Source organism: Falco rusticolus, chromosome 6 (assembly GCF_015220075.1).
Source record: "Falco rusticolus isolate bFalRus1 chromosome 6, bFalRus1.pri, whole genome shotgun sequence".
Classification (NCBI taxonomy): domain Eukaryota; kingdom Metazoa; phylum Chordata; class Aves; order Falconiformes; family Falconidae; genus Falco; species Falco rusticolus.
This window is the reverse complement of record NC_051192.1, coordinates 26179610-26203182: the sequence shown is the minus strand read 5'-3', so window position 1 is coordinate 26203182 and position 23573 is coordinate 26179610. Positions and strand designations below refer to the sequence as shown.

General features: G+C 40.9%; 1 protein-coding gene and 1 long non-coding RNA gene across 3 annotated transcripts; one reads left to right on the top strand and one right to left on the bottom strand.

Annotated features, from left to right (window-relative positions):
• Positions 1 to 757: 757 nt before the first annotated feature.
• On the top strand, positions 758 to 6146 carry LOC119149778. Its single transcript, XR_005104864.1, has 2 exons — positions 758 to 1177; positions 3354 to 6146. It is a non-coding gene; the product is annotated as an uncharacterized LOC119149778 (long non-coding RNA).
• Positions 6147 to 6287: 141 nt separating this feature from the next.
• Positions 6288 to 23559, bottom strand: RPF2 (ribosome production factor 2 homolog). 2 transcript variants are annotated; one of them, XM_037391461.1, is made up of 11 exons: positions 23506 to 23559; positions 20486 to 20674; positions 19074 to 19206; positions 18234 to 18271; positions 17487 to 17526; positions 14452 to 14533; positions 14283 to 14359; positions 13015 to 13114; positions 8584 to 8686; positions 7491 to 7635; positions 6288 to 7184 (listed from the first exon to the last, which is right to left on the bottom strand). In XM_037391461.1, the coding sequence occupies exons 3-11, from the start codon at positions 19128 to 19130 to the stop codon at positions 7005 to 7007; spliced, it is 822 nt and encodes a 273-aa protein (XP_037247358.1). In that variant the 5' UTR covers positions 19131 to 19206; positions 20486 to 20674; positions 23506 to 23559; the 3' UTR covers positions 6288 to 7004. The 2 variants fall into 2 exon arrangements, with proteins under 2 accessions (XP_037247358.1, XP_037247357.1); XM_037391460.1 differs by lacking the exons at positions 20486 to 20674; positions 23506 to 23559 and adding an exon at positions 20234 to 20364.
• Between the last annotated feature and the right edge of the window lie 14 nt (positions 23560 to 23573).

Below are 23573 nucleotides of genomic sequence, written 5' to 3'. Positions count from 1 at the left end.
GGAGTTTTGTCAGAAGGTTACTCCTGGTGGAAAGAAGAAGTTTCCTGAATATTATTTTGAAGGTTGCCTTAAAACAGATCTGAACCGGTTTCCTTGTGTTTTGCTAAAAGGCACACAGATGAACTAGTGTCTTACTGCTGACCAGGGCTGGGTGGTGCTGGTCTTTGTTGAAAAATGTCAATATTTCTGAGAGGTTTTCTTTGCAAAGAAAATGGCAAATTGTGAGTGATTCCACTAAAGTCAACTTCCTTCTGGCCAAGCGCTGTTGACAGCTGCTCCAGCTCTACCACAGCACAGACAGCACAGACTCCGGCCACAGGAAACCACACGAAAGCCACCAACAGAGACCATACACACGGGGAACTCAGACATTTCACATTTTACCTTTGTTCCCAAAACAAATCCTTTCTGAAAGTCAGTTAACCTTTGCTGTCACATCTGTAAAGTGGCGTTAAAAGCGATCTTCACAAGGAAAGCTGTGATGAGGCTTACTGGCAAACGTAGGTCCCAAAACTCTGGTTTCCTTAAGAAAAGACTCAGAACCACAATAATTCTCAAACTCGGTCACCATCTTACAGATATCACTGTAAGTGGCAATACAAGTGGCAGGAGTTCCCTCACGTCTCCCATCCCACTCCCAGCCTGTGCTTCCTCCCCAGTGCAGCAGTGCACCACCCAGCTGTGCTGCGAGCCACATCGAGGAACTGATCTAGCTTCAAAGAGCCCCCCCTCCCCCGTTCCCCCCCCATCCCTCAACTGTCAAAGCCAGTTCAATTCCCTGATCTGGTTGCCAGCCCCATAAACAGCTGCACCTTCACAACACTTACGTCAGCACTGCTGCGGAACTCCCCACAAGGCGTTACCTATAAAGTGCTGGGTTTGTGGGTTTGTTGGGGTTTTGTTTAAGATATATCATTACGTATGACCTGCTGACTTTGAGAAACTGGAGAAGGCTAATGGCAGGAAGGGTGGGTATCCTCTCTCTGGAAAGAAAGCAAGAAGGAAATACTCAGCAGTTACCAGATCTCCAAATCTTTCTTCAAGTGAGCTTTCGGTACAGCCCTGAAGAGACCAGCATCTGGAACACAAACAGAAATCCCTCACTCATCAACTACTGAGCACACTTGAGTTAACAGCTGTTTGCCTGCAATATCCTACAAGCCCTTAGGTATCTCAGGTATGCTCAGAGAAGAAAGAAAAAAAAAAAAGGGGTGGGGGGTGGGAAGAGTGCCTACAAACTTCTTTTCATGCCATAAAAAGAAAGCCTGCCTAATATTTTATTCAAATAACCCTAACGAGCAATGAATTATTCCTGTGTGCAAAGTAAGCCAACAGGAGCAGAGATCTGTCACCTCTTATGAATTTAAAGCTTATTACTGTTTATTGGGATGCTGTATGTGCACTTGGGAGAGTCTCATTAATTCTTCATAATAATCTGGTTTCAATTAAAAAAATTAAATGGCTGCAATGAGAGGTTAATGCAAGTTCTGCATTGCACTTTTTGCAGCAAACCAGCCCAATACGAACTTCCTGATACAGCAGCTGCAGCTGCCTGTCTCTTGGCAGCAATGCGTGCCAAACAGCTCTTTGCTCACGAGAACCAGGAGAGCTCAACTTCGCTTAGAGACGTTTGATGTGAATTTATACTGCTAAATACTTGACATTTCTTTGCTGCACTGGGACTAGTTTCTGTCACATGCAAAAGCATGACGCATCAGGAGAGAAAGGAGATGTTTTGCATGAGTCTTTTCTTCTACCTCACTTCTGTGTTTCCTTCTTCACCTTCCTACAAAGGAGAGAGCAGCTTCTGAGCCAAGGTATTCAATTTCCACTGGAGAAAAATGTTAGCAACTTGCAAGCACAACTGAAAAGAGTAACTACTCATGGACTTTTTTGGATTAGGAAAACAGAAACCCCTACCCAGTAAAAGGAGTATGTCTTTATGAGGCAGGGAAGGAAAAGGCTTTTAAATTATCTTTTGGCAACAGATGATGTTGGGTCCCAGCGTGCCTATCTATGGCTAGCATAGATAAGTCGCTGTTGCAATAATTTCAGAGCATAAAGCAGCATTAGAAATCCTCCTGCATGGCATCCCTTCCACTAGCACCAGCTGGTCAGTGCTCTTGCCCACATTCTCCCCCTCCTGTAACAACTGGAGAAATGGGCCTGGTTAGGCCCTTCCTGCAGATTTCCCTGCCTGGCCAACATGCTTCATACTGTGGTTGACAGGACAGCTTTTCATCCCATCCCCTCTCTTGATTCTGGCTCCTGACCTCTGGCTTTGGAGTTTGACTCCTGATGCTGAACATGGCTCTTGATCCATTGCTTCACTTTGCCCAGATGCCCTCAGTAAGTGCCTGGATGGTTATGATCGACTGAACAGAGAATTAAGCAAATAATGGCCAGTGCACAGTACAGAAGATAACCAAGAAAGCTGAGGGACACCAATATCGCAACTACTAGTAGAGCAGAAAGAAGAGATTAATGTCACAATCACCATGAGCAATAAAGGACAAGAAATTCAACTTCTTGACAGTACAGAGATGATCTGGACAAACAGTAGGAAACAGGTCACTGCAGCCGTGTCTGGTTTGGAGGCTGTGAGAGTGAAGGAAGTCAAGAGAAAAAGACTGCAGCAATCAAAGCAGAAAGTGGACCCTATATGGGTGTACTTCAGTGTCATGGACAGAGAGAGAAATCCAGATTTTAGAGGTATTGTGTTGCATCACAGGAAGAATTATGGGATTATCAAGGGGGAAACAGGGAACATAATGAGAACTTTGTGGAAACATCATTAACCACACATGCTTTCTGTTGAATTCTGCTCAAAACTACTTCCCCTGAATTACTTTGTGTTTATCTTAACGAAGCAGGAAAAAAAGATCAAGTAGACAGAACACGATGGGAAGACAAAGAAAACAAGAATGAATGAGGAACAGACACCTTCCAACTTTCTTGATCGGCATACATTTACTGTGTTCACTGCTCTGAGTACATGATTCCCATGTTGTTTAGGATAGGACTTAATCCCAGATGACCTATAATTTTTTCCTCTCCCAACACCCACGTTCATTTTTTTCCCCCCACACAGCACTTAGATCCCTCCTGCCTACCATGATCTCCAAGATAATCAATTCCCAACCTTATCAGGTAGGTCCCCCAGAAACCCTATGTCTTCCCAAAGCATCTTCACCAGTTCCTCCTCTCTTCTGCATAAATGCATGACAGCAAAGCTCTTCCTCCTGTACAGCATAGCCGTATTGTTAACTTTGAACATTCATCCGTTTAGGAAGGCAATCCTACACAGGCTTCACGTTCAGGAGCCTCATGTCTCTTTCCTTGTATGTTTTTAGGAAACCTGACTTCTGATACGACTGACCTGTTTCTCAGCTGTGTCTCTGGACTGCATCTGGGATGTGTCAGCACTGCTGGAGGCACTTTAGCAAAGTCCAAAAGGAGGAGATAAATTGCAATGGGGAGAACCATCTGCACCACATGTAACACACGTTAATATGTATTATGCATGGCTGCGTTACATATATTACACACAGCTAACATTTTCTACTTCCTTCTCTTCAATAATGAAAATGTCTCCAACACAGTTCTGCTCTAGCCTCTGTACGCTCCCCACCCCCCTTACATTTGATAGCGTCTGGGATAAGCAACCGTCAGCCTTCTCTCCCCTGGCTGGGGGATGCTGCAGTCAGCACAATACCGGGTATGTCTGCGATGTCCTTCCTTCATGCTCTTTGCTAACCCTCCCCAGCTGCAACCGAGCAAGTGGGGGAGGGAAAGATAAACTCAAACACACAAAATCCAGGAAACAGAAAGGAGTTCATATGCTCTTTTCAAAGACACACCGCTTACTGCTCTCAGCGCACAGCCACATTATACTAGCACAGCGCTAAGGCTGTGATTATATGTACCCAGGACGGATTCCCAAAAACATAGAAATCCCAAGCACCTAGCACGTCATGCCATCCAACAATATCTACTTGTCTTTTTTTATTACACCACACTTAAAAATGCCAAGTAAACTTATAGTGCAGGCAGACTATAAATTCTATGTATATTGTTAGATACCCGTAATGACAGAAGCCTAGTTCACAGTAGTAATGCACGTCAGCAGCACAGATGGGCAACATCAGCATACAAACTGAGGATCCCCAGAAGGCACAAATCGTACCCTCCCTGCCACTGCCATCCTGCCAGCTAAAGACAGCAGAAGCTTGACTGCCGATTTGCAACTCCACCTCCATTTTACCACACAGGTACAGCCTTGGGAGACACGCTTTGCCCACAGGGATTTTCTTAAAACCACATTTATTACTACACTCAGCCCATAAATAAAGCTATCTCCAGTGCATTGGGAGGCAAGATGAAAGCCGGAGGAAAGGGGTGAACATGCCAGGTATGGCTTGCCCGTGCCATGCAGACCCTGGGGCTGTGTTTATGTTTTCAGAACCTGATGAACTCTGGAAGCAAGAGGCAATCGAGGCAAGGCAAGCCCCTTTCATCAGCTGCCCTCTGAGCACCGCATGTTCTGTTCCCCATGTACACAACTACTTTGCAGCACCTGACAAATTTCCTTACATTCTGAAAGACTCTGAAATAAGACCATGTCACTAGAAAGGTTATATTTAGCCCTCCTATCTCCACTCACCTTGAGTAAAATCAGATAGTTGGAATGCAGCAATTGCCTACCATGCAGAGGTGCAGTTGTACATGCCATACATCTGAAATAACATTAGCCACCAGCCTTTAGCTTCACAGCAAGGTTGAAACTTCTCTGAAAGAGATGAGGTGAATTCAGCTGTTAATTTCGCTTCATTCTATCTTCTCATACAGAGATCAGAGTGGTTCATTTCTGCCATGAAAAACCAAGGGAGCATTTCCACTTTCCGCTCAGAGTTCACACCAAAATGGCACCACTTTGAATAGTACGAAGTATTTATTAGAAACTGAGCAAGTTTTAATCCTTCCTAACAATGTAACTTGAAAGGGTTTAGTATGAAAAAGCATACCCTAATTATCCTTACATTATATCCAGAATTTATCCCTGCCTCACACCTAACACATTTTGTCCACCACGCAGCTGTATTTCACCAGTACAAAAACTAAGAATAAAAGGGTATTTGCAGAAACAGCCCCAGATGCGGGACATCAGGCACTTCAGGTTCCACCTCTAGACAGCAGAGACAAAAAACCCTGCAAAGGGTGAATAAATGCACCTGGGCTTTCCCCACTGATCCATTTCCTACACTCGAGGACCCTGCGGCTCTCTAAAGTTGTCAGAAGGTGCAGCAGCCCTCACCTGCCCGAGCTTCCTCTTCATACAAGGGGCAAACTGTCTCACTTTTTGCATCTAACAGGATGTTAGATGGTCTACACTACTGCTAAGAAAATCAGCTATTAAAAACCAAATTAAGGACCAAAACTAGCTTCCAAATTAGGAAAATACAATTTATAGTCTTTTAAAAAGACAGCATGCCTGTAGTCTATGAACTTACAGTCTTTTACAAGTTCCTAACAGACAGCACGCTCATCAGTACAATTTTTCTACAGCTATTACCAAGCATGGCTTTCAGTCAAAAGCATAGGGCTTTGTACTTCAGAAAGATATGTTGAGAAATACAAATCTGAAGTAGCTTATGGAATGATCAATTTCTCAAACACATTGTTATGGATTGGAGAAAACGGCTTAGAAGAGAGCCATGCAATTTTACCTAATGATGAAAAAATTAAGGTAATACATCAAAGATAAATATGTTTGTGCTTTAACAAAAGATCCCAAACTTGTAAAGCTCTTTCTTTTTCACACAAGTTTTATCAAACCAGCACAGCAAGAACGTCACATGTAGTATTTGCACAGCCACAGTTACAGCTCAGCTATCACATAAGGACAGCAAAGCTGCCCAGCAGCTTCCATCTAGGACGCGGAAGACAGGTGAAAACAACAAACTGCCTATTTCTCATGTGACACTTTGGCTGATAACCCTGAGAAAACTAACAAGAAAAGATAAACTATTAAAAATGTAACTAAGATGAACAAGCTTGCTGTGTTTACGATAAAGTGTGTACACCTTTACCATAATTATGCTAAAGGGCAGAGTAATAGCTGCCAAAGAGACAAGCAGAAGAAAAAAGGCACGGTTTTTCAATACATTCCAAAACATACAAAACCACACCAAAGTCTCATTAAGCTCTTAAACTCTCATCCCCATTACTCAAGTCTTTAACTGAGTCTTCACTAACTCATGAGCACAAACTGAGAAGGAAAGCAGGGGAAGAAGAAAAGACTTGTACCTTTCACAGTAGCTTCACATACTTCCATTCTGGACACAAATCAAGCATCAAAGATAGAAATTCAAACTGTAAAGGTTTCATTTATGCCTAATATGCAATACATCAAGTACTTTGCTACCACGGTGACTGAACACAGTAAACACACCTTAATCACTCCCGATTCTGCAAGTGGCAAAGTAGGGCTTGGCGCAGTAGTTAAAAACATAGTCTGGCATCAGGCACATTGTGAGTTCACATGTTAGAAAATGGTTTATCAAGTATTGCAATAGCACAAAAATCAAAACACAAAAAATAAATGAACAGAGAAGTTGTGTTGTGTATGTTATGCATATGCACTGCTCTGGTCCTCTACAGAATTTAACAGATGAGTTGACTGATGAAGGGTTCCCAACATAACAGCCATAAAACTGATCGGGAAATGAGACACCTGCTTGACTTGCACACATTTGCCAACACCATGAGAGTAAGTACTCAGCTTCAGAAAACTAAGCAAGTTATATCACTTTTTTTATTTTAAATAACCAAGTTCCATGTTAAAGCTCAAAACTCCCATGTTCTCTTTACAATGACAAATCATTAAAAAGATTGTTTTTATAAAATTAAAACTGCAGATGAATCATTTATGTCCAACGTGTTTATATTACAATACATATACTAAATTTGAAGGTACAAAGAGTTTTCAAAGCTGTTCCAGCTTATCAAGCCGATTTTGACTTTTTGGGACTAACCCCACCATCTTCAGCTGACTTCTCCGCTGGCCTCTTCCTTAGCCCTTTCATTTTCCGTGTTTGCAGTTTACCAAGATCTTGTTTCTGCATGTGGATTCGACCATAAGTTGTACCAAACACATCATGGGAGATGTTCTTTTTCTTCTTAGGCTGTAAGGGAAGAACAACATTAATATTTCTGAGTAGAGAGTGCCAGCTTTGGTGAGAATCGAGGGCCTAAAAGCAAGGCCGCATACATTGTTTGGATCTTAGGGATTAAAATTTTTCTGTATTCTCTGTATGCTTCCAGAAGAGAGTTAGCCTGCCAGCTGATCACCATAAAATTGCTGTGGCCCCAGAAATCCCAGCTGGCCTACATAAAAGTCAGCTTTGGTCAAATATACAGTAATTCATACTTCAGCTTTTGCTCTTCTTCACAGATAGATCTGTAAGTAATACACTTTCCAAGGTACATACTTTTAAGGCTTTTGGTTGTTTTAAAGACAGCTTATAAAGGTCATCTGAAGCTAAATGTGTCCTCCTCATAACTAGATCTAATGAAGGTCCCATCTCTTCCAGTTCAATTCTTGGTATTTTACAGCCAGATTTCTTCAGAAGCACCCTAGAAGGAAAAAACAAAAATCACCATTGTGATAAAGATTTATCTGTCTTTCTAAAGGGCAAGTTCAGTCCTGCAGTTCAGAACACTATTAAAAACAATTGCTACTGCTAACTCTATTATTGAGAAATATGTCTGTCAATAGCAATTTTTAATATATTCGTCCCATCACAATTTGAACACACCCAAAATATAACCTAATTTTATTTTTTTTTTTAATGAGACCAGTATTATCAGTATTATTTAAAACTCAGTCCCAGTACCCTGAAAGCCGTATCACTCCTCAAATTCAAAACAGTGCCCTGGGTATTAATAGACATTAACAAAATTTACTATTGTTTACAGCAAAATAACTGGAGTGCTAACCAAGAAAATTTTGTTTGTTTTTAAGAACGAGACTGATGAAAGTGATTTTTATTATAAGAGAAATCAAACTTGCATGGAACACAAGCTACACATGCTCACAGCCTCCCAAGGCAAGGCCATGAACTGTGAGGGTGAACAGTAACGCAGCAAGAAAGACTGTCTTATGCTGCCTTTTCCTGGTTTTCCTGGTGTTTCACTGGATGCAGCCTACTACCTGTTGTTCTCTGACAAACACCTAAGCGAGAAGAGTCCTAGAAATCAGCCCAAGAACAGACTAACTCTGTGAAGTCTAAGACAGCTCTCTGAATTCACCAAGTTAATTCACACCACCTTAGCAATCCAACCATACGAAAGAGCAATCCTCCTAGCTAGCAGGAGGAGCTCAACAAGGAAGGAAGCAGCAGGTTTTGGGCTGAAGTGTTTGGTTTTGCTGTACAAGTTACCCTGTGTTATGGTAGAACACCTCTACACATTACATGCTTTAAATGCAGCACACTAGTGCTCAAGCCAGTTCAGTTACACAACTATAGGCGAAATTTGGGGAAAAGTTGACAAGTGTACCAAACAGATAAAACACACACTCACTTATAACTTCGCATGTAAATTTTCCCCTCTACAGCTGTGAAATGCAGAACGTACTCTAAACCAGCCAGACGAACACTGGGCACGCTAGGACCTCTGAAGAAATCTGAAAGAATATTTAAAAGGTATAAATGCCAGGTTTTTTCGCTGAAAATCAAACCAACAGATGACTATAACAAATTGGTTTATTTCATAATGGACCCGCATCACATCAGTGATGTGAGCTCCTTACCTATATAGATATTTTTACTGCATCTAACTAGCTAACGCTATAAAAGGGATGGCTCTAGAAAAGCCAAATCTGTATGCTTAATGGGAATTTCAAGAAATAGCTGCTACTTAAAATACAGCCCCACCAAAACATGGAAGAAACTTAACATTGCATGTGTTAGCCCCTGAACCAGTGAAACCAAAAGCATGTAGAAATCCCAACAGGAACACAGTGACTTCCCAGGGATACTTTGGTAGCAATAGACACACTACCTAAAAATAAGTGCATGGAGAAGAACAAATACACTTTCAGAGCAGTAACTTAGCTTTATTAAGCTAATTGGGATAACTGCATTATCTATTCTTCTAAATATTCAGCTCTAAAGTAATAAAATTTGAATTTATCTTATTTTGTGTTTAGGCCAGTTTGTGCTCAGCTAAACATAGGTCAACACAGAGAAGCCATTAGTTCAGGTATCTGTTCAAAGACATCATTCAAAAACCTGATACTTAAGATTCTTAATCAGAACCAGATTTGGAAGAGTAAGAAGGATCAAAGCCAATACAAAACAGTATCTTCTCTACTCTTACCTACATTTTCTCTCTCTGACTTGGGGAAAAAGTTAAGATATAACATTTCTTTCATACCTCCCCCACAACAAAGCTCTTCTGCCCTTTAGGTAAAGCAGTATTTGTCATTACAATGAATGTTTTCTCTATTTAACAAGCAGCACACATGTATAAAAATAAGACACTTGAAATACTTGCTTAGTTTGCAAAAAGAACACTGAAATACAAGTTAAATACAAAATGAGCCATCTCTAGCAAGGTTCTTCTATCAGGCTATGAAAAAAACACTGTGCAATCAGAGAGCTTGCAGTTAGCACAGCAATCTGTCCAACATATGCATAGGGTGGAGAAAGAATGTGACCTTGACTGAGGGAACAAGGTGTGCTAATAAACATGACAGGGCAATGCTGAAACATAGGAGAACTGCTAACAGATGCAAAACACATCAGTCTTTTCCGTTCTGTCCCATTTTCAGATCCCTCGGCTAATTGTCTCTTCCTCCACTGCCTTTTTTAAAGTATCAACCAGCACTGGAGTGACATCCAAAACAAAGTCTTGCTTGGCAGATATCAGCTGGAGTCTAGCCAGGAATTTCTTTGGTCAATTAAATCCTCTCCTCATTTTGTAGGCTAAGCTTGTAGTTAGAGGAAAAGTTGCAAATAAAATATTTTGTTTGCTTCTGGCATATACTTTCCCTTCAACGAGTTTTCTGTGGTTACAGAAGCGAACATTAACAGTAGTTTTATTGGAAACATCTCCCTTTCGTATTTTCCTGTGGCACCATACATCTTTTCACCCACAGGACGATCTCCTCCAACAAATGCAGGTGGTCAGGAATTTCTGTTCCCTGGCAATGCTTAACAGCTGCAGAAACCTTACACTTCAGTATACCCAGTGAGCTGAAGTTTTTTTAATGTATTCTTAATTCACAACCCTTGCTTTGGTTGGACTAGGGATTTGCTTTCTCCTTTCTTCCCATTCCTAGTTCTTTCTGCCCCTTGTCCTCAACATGTTTCCAGAACTTCTAATTTACTTTTTCCTGCAGAGAGCTTCACAGGACCTTTCAATTCCCAGATTAAATTCCTACATTGTTAACATGAGTCTATCCACTTCTTTTTGTATTAATTTGTATCCAAAAGCTGGTAACACTGTAACCTATGTAGCTATGGTTATCATTAGCAGAGTTCAAACTCCATCCCAGCCATTTCCCATCCATCCACTTCCTCAGCCAGAAAGAACCCATAAATCTTTGAGGCACTCAAAGTCTGTATGACGAACAAGCCCAATGGTCAATCTAAAACTGCAAGAGTCTCCTGGAAACCAACATTTTAGGAAGTGTATAATAAGTCACATAATGCCTAGCCATTTTTAGGATTAAATGTGTGTGCAATAACAAAACTAGTAAGCAGGTGTGGAGAGATGAAATATTTTATAAACACAAGCATAAAAAGCTATTAGAATTTCATGAACTGCATTCCAAGGACTTCCATCATAAATGAATTCCTACACTACCACATCAATAGGCAACAAAAACCAAAACAGAAAGAAAGGCATGTCTTTGTCAACCAGGTTTCTCAAGAAAAATGCAGCTGCCATTTATTTCTCCTAAATAACTTCTTCACAGTTTAAGTGGACCATAGGGTTTGGTTACCATGAAGACACTAATTCACCCTTCCCTTCAATTTTACAATGAAACTGCTGGAAGATGATATTCTAAACATGCATAAACCCTTCTGATACCACAAAAGCCAGTGAAAGCTTGGCTGTTCACCAGTGTCATTGGCATCACATTGCTTTGGCAACAAGAATCTGTTAGCTATCTAATATTCCTTCTGGGATCCCAACAATACTGCCACAGTAATAAAATATTTGCTGCTGCTGTTGTAAAGACATTTTTCCATCTTTCTTAGCAATAGAGTGGCAGCTCAAAAGCACTGTCTTTTGCAGGAATAGAAAGAATCAGTCCTTCCCTACCAGTTAAAGTCAGTTTTTAAGCAGGTCGAATTATTATCCAACAATTTTAATTGGTTAGTGATACTTTCAAGCTTTTACACCCCTTAACCTTTTCCTCTCTCTGTTGTTTGGCATCTAAATATTTCATAGAAGTCAGTAGCACATTAAGACCTGGAATACTTGGTGTACATTCAAGAAGAAAGATCGGGTGTCCATATGAGTACGTTTGACTGCAGAGTCATTAAAGGCAAATAAATAGGAGAGGAGAAACTACAGAAGAACATCAAAAGAAACAGGACAGGAAAGACTAGTTCATTATTTGGCAACTACCTAACGACGGATGTCTTTCATTTAAGGAATCAAGCTGTTTGACCATGGAGTGCATGAGCACATCTGGATGTCAATCCACCAGCACTGTGCAGATGCCTGCACAAGATACACTTCAGAAAATAACGCATCTGCTTCCTGCAGTGTAAATATTAATTTAGAGTGACACAATCTTTGTGTTCAGTATCCACCCACCTTCAAAAATTCATAAGCACAGTTACTAGCCTTTCATCTATCCCCAAGAACCACTCAGCCATATTGACATGATGCAAATTTTTTCCTCTCCTGTTCCCTTCTCAGTCTCATTTCAGACGCAGCATCTTGTTTTAACATGAAGGGGAAAAAAAAAATCTCATTAAGGTCTGTTTCTAAAGCGCAATCATTTGTCTGTCTGCTTAGAAAAAAGAGCCCAACCAATATTTATTTTATATGAAAGGGAGATCTTGCAAAGCTGTAAAATTATGAATTGGTACGACCCAAGAATGGAACTAAAAGAACAAGGCTGTTCTTACTGGGTGAGTTTCAGTATTTCACCATAGCTTAGAAGAAAAAAGTAATCTACTTTTATGAAAACCTATTAAAAAGAAAAAACATACCACCCTACTTACCAGTTCTAGCTCTACCAAGCCAGACACACTTTTTAAGTGTCAAGAGATACAGCACCCTATGACTTCCATGTCTCAAAAAGCTACTCTAAGTATATAGTTTTTTCTAGCCCCCCAGAAAAAACACACAATGTACTTCATCTTCCAGAGCCTCCAACCCTGAAAGAGCAAAAAACTCTACGACAGTTTGTTTACTAAGTTCAAGCCTGCCTTGAAGTTATGACACAGCTATTATCTACAGCTGATTTTTACTGCACATGTTCTTTCCAAGTACCCTCATAAATGGCACTTTTGTTAAATCGGTCAGATTTCCAATAGAAAACGCTTTCATTATAAAAACACAAGTTCAATTATACCCATTTGACTTTTTTGTAAGCAAAAAAATCCCGCTTTCTGAACTTAATCCACTGACTTCAAATTAAAATTTGATACTTAAAAAATATTATTTGGTTAGAAAAGTGATGATCCAATACAATTACAGGGTAAAGACTTTTTGAAAAAGGCCAGAATTTTCCCACTAAGTCATGAATTTTAGTGAACACAAAGTTTCAACTTCAGAGTCTTTTAGGCTAGTCTTTTCCCCCTCCCTCTAACAGTCATGATGATCAGTTAACCTTCATTTCATGTGACAAGAAACTTGCAAATAGCTGTTCTTGTTTCTTTCTGAGCAGAACATAAGCAAACATTTATTGACAAACCAGCACTTCCCAACAGATCATACTCCTACTGATTTATCCAATCCTACTGCTCAAATAATCAAAATACTTACCAATAAAAAGGCTCTTCAGTCTTCTGTATTCTTCATTTACATCAAACATATCACCAGCAAATATCAACATAGGTTTTGTTCCTTCAGGACATTTACTGTTCTGTGGAATAATTTTAAAACAGAACAAAAATTCAGATAGTGTTAGGGAACACACTGACTTTAATAGGTGGCCAGCCATTCAACTCTGAATGAAAAATTGTTGTGACCTGTGATAGATGTGGACAGAGTACACACCTTTTTTTCAATGAAGAGTACTGTATGTGAATGGAAGGACTTTGGTTTTAAAAATTGTTTTTAAATTGTATTACTCATTGTGCTTGATTAAAGAAATTCTTTACTAAAAAATGTATAAGATAACATCTTCTGGTGAAAATTTGACTGCAATTACTAGTAAGAAAAGTAAAATCAGAGGCAAAAAAGTCTACTGTGCTTCTGACACTGGAGAGCACATGAAAAAGGCTAAAAGAATAGTTCAGCCAATCACTGAAGTAAATGTATTTTTTGGCCGAAGTTAAAATTAACTGTAACTTCTGCTATAAACAGTGTTACAAAGATACATACTACAATCTGACTTCAAGGGGAAGATTCACTTTTATAAACCATAATTTCTTCACTATCCCTCTAGACCATCCTGCCAATTTATACATTGTGATGAGAATAAGGATCATAAAAATCCCTTATTTTTGCAGTGTATAAACTGCTTGATACAAAAGTACACATACATGAAATGTTTCAGTCTTGCCAAAACAAACTTAACAGCCAAAGTTAATTTTCTCTAGCTTTAAACAACCAAGATGTTGGCTCCCTGTCTGAATTAAGTATAGTTCCCTGAAAACTGGCATTTATGTGCTACTGAAAGCTAAAGAAAGTTTCAGAATCATCTCAGTTACAGTGACCCTTTTTGATTATAATTTGAGAAGAGAGATTTCAGTTTTCTAAGCCTATGCCAGTTTATGTAGGAACCTACCACGAGCAGAACCTTACTAAGGTATTTTGTAGATGTAACTAATTAAAAAGAAAAATATTAGGAATAAAACAAGCCTAAAAAAGAATTTGAAAAAAAAGTTGTGAACTTGCTCAAAACAACCAAAATAAAAAACAGAGCATAAAAATAGCATTCTGGGGTATACAAATTAGCGATCCTCATATACTGCATGAAATGCTTTTTTAAACTCCTGTCCTTACTTCAAAGCACAGGAAAAGCTAATGCACAAAAAAAAAAATCCACCAGTAGATGTCACTGAAATACTGAATTAGCAATTCCTTACCTTGACATCTTTCAAGGATACAAACTTCTCAATGCCTAGCTCAATCATGTCTAGGACGTGATAGTCAAACATACGACCTGTGAAAGTAAAAAAAGAAAATCCAGTTATTTAAATATTCATTGAAAACCAGACATTTCATCCAGATAAAAACCCAAGTGAGACACATTACCTATTATCAGGTTGTTTGGTCGCTTCTTGTTATGAGAGCCAAAGAGAAACAAAGAACAATCTGATTTCTTGGAAAAAAATTCCTACAATTGAGGAAAAGAGAAAAACTAATGAGTTCCAGTTTGTAGTGTTTAAAATATTTTGTGATGGCATACATCACAGACACGTGAGTTTAAGAGCTGCTTAACAAGGACAGCTGCACTTGCCAGAAGAGTTTTGAGCACATCCAGGTCCACATAATCTAAAATTGACAGCTAGATTCAAGGTTCAGACGACAATTAATTTTTTATTCCCCACTGCAGTCTTAAAGATCAAGCCAGGCCATCTTTTTCTTGCCATTTTATCTGTAATGCCCTTTTTCATAGTTCCTCATTATTTTTTTTTACATAAGATACCTTCAACCACTTCTCCTTGCCTGAAGAGTATTTGCAAGTTGGCTGCAACTGTAACACCTCATTTTGGTTACTTAGCTAAGCTTTATATAGCATACTAGCTTTGCTTAAGTTTCTGAACAACCAATTAATTCCCTCAACAGCAAGAAATTGTTTAAGACTAAAATGCTACTTAAAACCAAGTCAGTGGTGATTATCAGAGAGATCTTTCCTCCAGGTGGAGTAGATTAAGAACCTACCTTGAACCAGAGCCAATACTACAGCAATTCTTTCTGAGGATGTCCAACTCCAAAGCCTTTTTATTTATGTACTGCTGCATCTCAAGGCAGCCCCTCATTCTGTGTATCAGCTGTGGTTCCTAAATATACACACAGGCTATTTATCCAGTACTTCCCAGAAGCACCAGAATTTATCTATCTGCACTTGGCAGATGGGAAGCAGAAAAAGCCACTGCATCTCCTCCCACCCCTGCAACAGCAGCAGCTCACAGAGGACACTGTAGCTCTGCCCCTCTGGGAGGTCACAAGGGACACCCTCAGGAGCAACCCTAAACTGGATTAATTGCACATACAAATCTCACAGCTCAGCGCTGAGCTCTGCCACCAGGTCTCTGAAAAATACTGACTGTAGACTCATTAAGAACAGGTCTGAGGGGACTCCCGTTGAAACACTTGCTCATGCAGCCCTGTTAATCACTGTGTAAATTCTCTATCAGCTATATGTAAATTCTCTAAGAGCTATCTGATATTTTAAGAAAAAGATGCAACAAACTCAAATGCCTCAGATGTATCCTGCATGTACTGGCACATCACATACACTGCAAAACTGCCCTTTTCAAAAAATGCCTGTAACCAAGTTAACAAAAAAACCCCCCTAGTTTCATTTGACTTTCCCTATCTTTCTAGCCTCTGATTACTTGTTCAGACTACTCTCAATGAATTGTTTTGACGTTACAAGAATTAAAGCTCCCTTAAGGACCCCCTTGTAAAATCTCAGAATGATTTTAACTGCCACGTTTTCCCAGAAATTATCAGAAGTTTAAACCAGTGGTCAGCTGACCATCAGCTAGTTCCTATATGACTGTGAAATCAAGTCATCCAGCTATGTCATACAACTTTCCCCACTGCCTACAGTAAGTTTTCCATTCCCCTCAGGATATTTCAGGGATGGCTGCATTACTGTGCTTCATGTCAGGAGCAGAAGCACGTACTACAACACCTCAGCTTCAGTAATAATGCATATTAAGTAACTTTCTATGTTGGTCTATCTATGCTGCAACGACACTGACTCTTTGATCCTAACGCTTTAACTCAACTGTCCAATACAGCTTCAGCAACTCCTCTAGCACTCACTATTGGCTGCCTTCGCTTTTTTTTAAAAAGGACCCTTAATGATCATTAAGGATCCTTAGATATCTCACCTCACCTCTTCCTTTTTATTTACAGAGAATTCCTTGGGTATGTTTCCCATTTATTTTCACAATCCCTTTCAGACAAGAAAGTGCCTTTTTGCCCAGTGTGTATATGTGATTTTTTTTTTCTTCTCACCAGATTTACTTAATACAATACCCCCAAGTTCCCAACTTCAGCATGCATTTTCAGTGAGTTATTTCAACAGCTGCCTCACACATTGGAAAGCTGACCCTTATTTCCCTGTGTGAGTCAGCAGTGGCACATAGCAAACATCATCAAATCATGGTCACTGGGAACCAAACAACATATTTTTGGGATAATTAATTTTTGTCTTTATTGTAAAACTGCAGCTGTATATCATTATCTCCTTTCTCTCATTTTGTTGAGGGAAATATATATATACTGCTTTTATTTCTGCAGTTAAAGTAATGCTTCAATTGAAGAACAAATGTGTGAGATAGAATCTTAGGATTAGCTCCTCTACTTTCTGCCTTCCTGCTCATGAATTATCCTGACCTTAAAGCACTGTATCAACACCAGACCCAGACAGAGCATATCGCTAAATGTATTTCCAAACACACCTACCTTTCCAAAATACCCTCCAAGGACACTGTTGCAACCTCTTCGCAGGACAAATACACATATTTAACTGAAATTGTGCATTTTCCTGGCAGTTCTTGACTGAATGTTGGAACAGAACTCTAAACAACCATCTCACACTTGCACAGCTGATGCATGTGGTACTCTGCTGGGCTTTTCTTTCCCTCTATTCAAACACAAGGAAGTCACAGAAAGCTACGACCCCTCCATTTAACTACTTTAACCTACAAATTCACCAAACTGAAAACAAGTTGACCAAAAGCTATGTCACTTCAGAGGACTAACTTTCAGAAAACCAAAATAAAGCACTTTATTCTTCTTTTCATATGAAGCATCATTACTTATAATGGTATTACAGACTCCTAAATTTGTCTGCCAGTTTACAGAAACATGCATTTGCAGCAAAGACCAAGTCCTCACAAAATGATGATTCTGTCTTGCAGCCAGAGGAAAAATATGCCTACTGTCACCATAAATCTAGACACAGCCCTACCTTCAACTCATCCAAACTCCCTATAAGCTTTGTTTGTCATCTAGTTTCTCACAGAGTAATAGAAAATTATCCTCCAACCAAGTTCTTCACGACTTTAAGGCTATAAAATGTCATAAGAGAAGATGTGGTTTATACTTACCAATGATGTCTGATCCTCAAAAGGCCTGGTAATATTTTTCCTGCGAGGAGGAAAAAAAAATTAAAAAACCCCGAAAAACCAAGCAGGCCCATATAAACATTTCTAATTAGTTCTCTGACATTAAAATTATGTATTCTACTGGAAACTCCAGCAGTAGAGTTCAAACCATAAGCCTTATTAATAGTGCCAGGAGTGCCTTAGTGCCACTGTTGCCATTCTAAGTACTCTCTTCCACATTTCCTGTCTCCTGGGGTCTGACTTCCAGATCACCACCACCAGTGACACTTCATAAACCCCTGCCTTTACCAGTTCATCCAGTGTTAAATTTAGCTATTACAATTAATGTCTCTGCACTACATCCATACAGATGCTGGGCTCCCATTTTGAGCAAGACTTATCATTATAATTTCTAGCTCAAACTTCTAAGAATTCAGCTAGAAGAACTCCAGCCTACCCACCTGAGACAGAACCTCAATAGCTGTTCGCACAGATCAGTCAGAGAAACCAGCTGTTCAGGCCTGCTGAATCCTGCTCCGTAACACTCGGCATAGAACTGGCCTCAGCACCAACACTGGTCACATCCAGCTTGTTTCCAGTCTACTGAAATTTATGACGAATTGCAGTCACCTTCTGCAACCGTTTCCATTGTTCAAGCCCCCACACTAGCCAGCATCTCTATTCATGCTTTGAAATTACCAAAAGCTGTCTTGTCAAAAGACTCAAAGATGTCAAAGCAAGACCACTTACTTTTTATACAGTACAGCAAAAGGCTTCTTCACAGCATACTGCAAAAGACAAGAGTTAAACACATTATCGCTAAAACATGTAAGTGCACAGCCCTGTTCTTTCTAAACCCCTACAACTTACATGATCATATAAAATAGAGTAACTGTTTGTGCAAATCAGTCTAGAAGAAGGCACCTCAAAAGGCCTGCTCACAATAACACCCTTCAAGTTAGTAGCAAACTTGGTTCCCAATTAATTGCATAAGGACTTACTTCTAGAAACTAAGATAAAATAACTGAAAAACAGCTGAAATCAAAGCCATGTAATGGAATCCTTCTGCTTCTAGGGGCAAAAGGGAAAAAAAGGGAGTAAACAACCACCTGATTATCATCAGCATAAAATGGTAATAAAATGACAAAACAAGGAGAGGAAAGTGTGCAGGAACAGCTACGCTATTTTCAGGTATGGAGTTGAGACAGGATTTATAAGTTTAAGAGAGGTTCAAAGCTCCATATCAATACACACAAGCAGTTTACAGGACTCTGGGATATGACTTCACCTGAGTGATCCAGTCCCAATTCTGTATCTAATTCTCTTGTTTTCAAATGGACTTGCAACACTTCACCTTATACACTACATAATCATGGGAAAAATAATAGGGAAGAGAATAAACTCAAAACTTCAGAAGAAACTGGAAGAAAATAGTCTCCATCAAGGAGTAGGTAATGACACCTTTGGAGTACTAGGCAATCCAAGATTTGAGGAATGGAAAGAGCATGGAAATACTGATCTTGCAGCAGAGAGCATGCAAACTGTAAGAAAAAGAGAAAGGAAGGTTGCATACTATGTCCAACAACTTACAATGTCTTTAAGCACTTCAGTCACTGTTAAGTTTGCATTTCCTCCTCTTATTAGCATAGCATTTTTTGTGTTTTCCTTAAGTTTGGGTTCTCTCTTCTCAAGAAATCTTTTTGCTCTCTTAGTTTTAGGCTTTCTGCAATAGTAAGTTAACAGTTAAAAAGTCAGTATTGGTAACAAACACCTAACACTGCAGAAAAAGAGTAAAACAAAACAAGAATTGGAACAAGCTGCATTCAAGTAACTCATTTCGGTCACTCAAACTAATCCCAACCTGCAGAATTACTATCAATGCTAAAAGCCCAGTCTCAGACGAATGTGTTTCACCATCACTCCTCTTCCTCTCTGTCCCTCCAAGTGAGCAAAGCCGATTTTACAGTCTTGGACTTTTCAGTTTCTGCTAATTTAGAGCTTAAGCTATACCAGAATTCCCACAGACTACTGACAGGCTGAAAGTTTCCCCTCACACCAGCTCCCTCCTCAATCACAGACTTGCAAATGAGAAGAAAACAAAGTTCCTCAAAGACCATCAGTGGCATCCAAAAGGAAAGCTCAGGCACGGCATACCTGTTGGCAGGAACCAGAGAGCAGTACCACGCAATATTTAGGTGCAATACACCAGCCTTCGCAGGAGCACAGAGCTTATACAAATTGATAGCTATGCGACTTAAGCTCTGCATTCCTCCACTACATGAATGTAAAGCTTTTAATATCTTCTCGGTGAAGCATTGTATTTATTTTCATTTTAAAAGCAAACAAAAACCCCTACACAGGTACTTCCAACTACAGATGAAGGCAGTTCTTTGAAGCGTACGGAAATACATCAGTGCAATACCAGCAGGCCGCCGCGCTTCCTTTAACTTTACCACTGAGTAAAGGCTGCCTTGCCTCCAATAAAAAGACGGCAGCGTTCCTTTTCCTCCTTCCTTCAAGTTTTCCGTAGGCCCTTCCTCTCTGCTTGCCTCCCCCCTGCAACCCTCCCCAGCCCGGCGCCGCCCGGGCCCCACAGCCGCCCCGCCGCCCCACAGAAGCTGCTCACGCTACCCAGGGCCCGGGGAAGCCGCGCAGCACGCCCCGCCCGGCCCCGGGCAGCCCGCAAGCTCGGAGCCCCCAAACCGGGCCGGGAGAGGACAACCGGCCCCCCGCTCCCCCGCCACACTCACACCACCCGGTCCAGTGCGTCCATGGCTGCCCAGCCGCCTCACGCGAGCGCGCCGCCGCGCAGCGCCATCCGGTACGTCACATCCGCCGCGGGAGGGGCGGGGCCAGAGCGGCGGGTAGCGCGCCGGGCCGGCAGTGAGCACTGCAGGAGCGATGCCCCGCGGAGCGGTGGGTGCGAAGTAACGGCCGCACAAATAACGATGCGGTGACGCAACTGTGCGGCCGGTCGGCTTGTTTCTGCGCTTCTTGCTTACCCTCCTCCCGTGCCTGGCGCGCTGGGAGCGCAGCAGTGGCGCTGACGACAGCAATCACGCCGGCCCGCAGACCACCCCACCCAGTTCTGACTGGTGCTCGGAATAACCGGCTGGCTGGGCTGGTTGTGGCCGGGTCGGTAACGCTGAGGGGTTTGCTGTCCACAGCAGTGCACTTGTAGCACCTGCTTTCTAGGAGGGATGGGGAAAAAACGGGTAAAAAGTGAGTATGGTTACCAAAATTATGGCTAATAATAATAGAAACAGAAGTTTGAGCATTATAAAGAACACTTAAAACCTAAAAATACCCAAACATTATTACTTACAGTTTGTGATATATGTAAAGTGTTAAAAAACCCCCAGCTGATCCCCAGATAAACTAGACCAAAACCAGCTTCGGTATACTACTGGAAGAAAAATCTGAAAAGGGGCAGAAACCATTCTGCTAGAATATTGCTTGAACGTAATACAAAAATTCACAGATACATCGTGACAGATTTAGCAGCTGGTTAACAGAACATAACAGGGAATTGCTGTATTTGCTCGCTGACAGCAAATGAGCTCTGGGAAGCACCCTTGGCTCAGCCCACCACAGCAGGCGCTGCCGCCAGCACAAGCGCAGCCCAGCACCGCAAATGCTCCCTGCTGCAGACTAGGGTGGACGCTATTCCAGTTCGTAATATTCCCAAGATCATTATTCCAGTTATAGTCATCCTCTGTCAGCACCATACAAATGAAGTCTGAACAATGCTTTTAAACTTCCATGATTGCAGTTAAATCCAGAAGGAAGGCTGCGTGGCCTGCCTGAAACCTCAAGCACAGACACCACCATGTGAAATATCCATACCCAGGCTGGAAGCATATAGAACGTGTTCTCTCTTCTTCCTCACCTTCCTCTCCCTGTCTCCCCTTTCCTCATGATCCAAGTTGCTTCTACACAGAAAAAGGGAACAGTGGGATCGATGGTTTGAAACGGTTGCACTGTTCTGATGACTTACCTTTCCTGATTCTGTGCTGTGAACAATGCTGGGGGTGAACTTCTCTGATCATTGCTAATTAAAGTATTACATAATTATGTAATTATGCTGGAATTAATTAGGCATTCCCACCCTCACAGTTTAACTATTCTGAGGGAGGCAGAGAAAAGTAGGAAGGAAGAAAGGTCATGAGGAAAGTGTTTTATGTTTAAAATATGCTGTGCTTATTATCATGAATGCACCACATACTCAACTTCTCTATGAAACGCTATGTGACAATATAAATGATGTAGCAGCATGTAGCATCAACCTACAGACTAGCTAAGGGCCACAATCCAGTCACATGGATCAGTTTGGGAATGACTAATGCATGGGTACAGGATCTTAGGTATAAAAACCTCCAGAAAATGCCAGAGGAAAAAATCAGAGCCAAGAAGGGGAAAATAAAAAAATCCCAGCTGTTGAAGAATTACTTTGGGGGTAAAATTAGAGAAAACTGGGACCTAATAGAAGTGTAGTATTACAGAAAGCTTTTTAGGGTAAAATACAGCTATCGCTTTCAGGATGGTTGGCGTGCACGAAATCCACTTTACCACGGGGCTCCTAAGCAACACACCCTGCCAGCTCAGCAACACCAATAGGAGTAACAGAGCAGAGAGCCCACGGCCAGGCTCTGTTGTACTCCCTGCAGGAACGGGAACTTGATGGTACCACACAGCTGATAAGCTGCACAGCAGTTTTCAAATGAAGAATGTATGAGAAGATGTCTGCTGCTGAGCCAACCATTGTGGAAAAATTTTCCTCAGGTGAAATAATGTCATTGCAATACCAATGCACACCTCCACCCCAAAGTTGCCTACCTTCAAGGTACTACCACACTCACCAGGCACGTGACACCAATCAGTAACAACATGTATAACTAGAGTCACTCAAGCTCCGCTGAAATGTAAAGAAAATGAACAGGTATTGAACTGAAAGAAGTCCAAAGTGGGGAAATTGTTGTCTAAACACCTAAATTACCAAACTCTGATTTAACAATATGTTAAACAAATCTGTGCACAAAGTTTAGGTCAAGCTGACCCACTCTTTACAGGTGAAGGGGCTTCAATCAAGGGAGCCAGCCTTGGGAAGGATGAGAAACAAAGAACAGATAGTGAAAAGAACACTATTATCTAAGCTGTCCAGAAAGAAGCCTTCAAGTAAGGAAAGTTCTGGCCACAAGAGAAGACAAGTTGATAAAGTGTTGCAATCCACTGACATCAACAGAAAAGTAGTTGAAAATAAGACAAAGGTAATTGTGGCAGTGGGAGATCACAACCTCCAACTCAAATAGCGCCCCCGCCCAAAAGAGGGCAAAACTTCACTTGAGGAGCATGCATAGTTAGTAAAGAGCTTCAGTAGTGCTACCTGAGGATATGTACTAATTTGCATTAGAAGTGAGAAACTTGTAGCCAGTCCTGTGTATGATAACGAACATACAATGTACTACGAAGTGTAAAAAGTAAGCAAAGGAGGGGAGAAGTTGGGGAAGACTCCATTGCAACTTCTGGGATCAGTTGACAGGCTGAACCTGTCTTCTCCCCCATAGGGAGATCTACTGGGTAAGAACTTTATTCCATGACTAACTCATGCTAGCTGTTACAGGGTGTATTGTTTTAAGCTTGTTTTGCAGTGTATTTTCACCTGCAATCTTCAACCCTTATTCTGTCACAAGCTTGCATTTTTTATAATAAAAATCTTCAGCTGAAGTTCATTTTGTTTAAGTCTCCGGAGATTTGAGTAGTTGTCATAAGGCATTTGACTCAGTGACGCTGTCAGCAGAAGTCCCCATATAGGTTAGTCAAATCACCCTCCAATACAGGGGACTGCCAAAAGGCCAGTAGCAGACAGATCCTTCTTTGGAAGCCGACAGGCTGATCAAATATAAAGGGTTCAAGGAAACCCCCCTTCCTAACATGACACCAAAAAAAGCCCCAAAATACACACACACACACACACAAAAAAAAAAAAAGAGAGAGATATTTCCTTTTGTACAACACACATTACCTTATATAGAAAGTGGGGGAAGGAAGAGTGACCAGTGCCTCATTATGACCCAGATTTCAGCTGCTGAC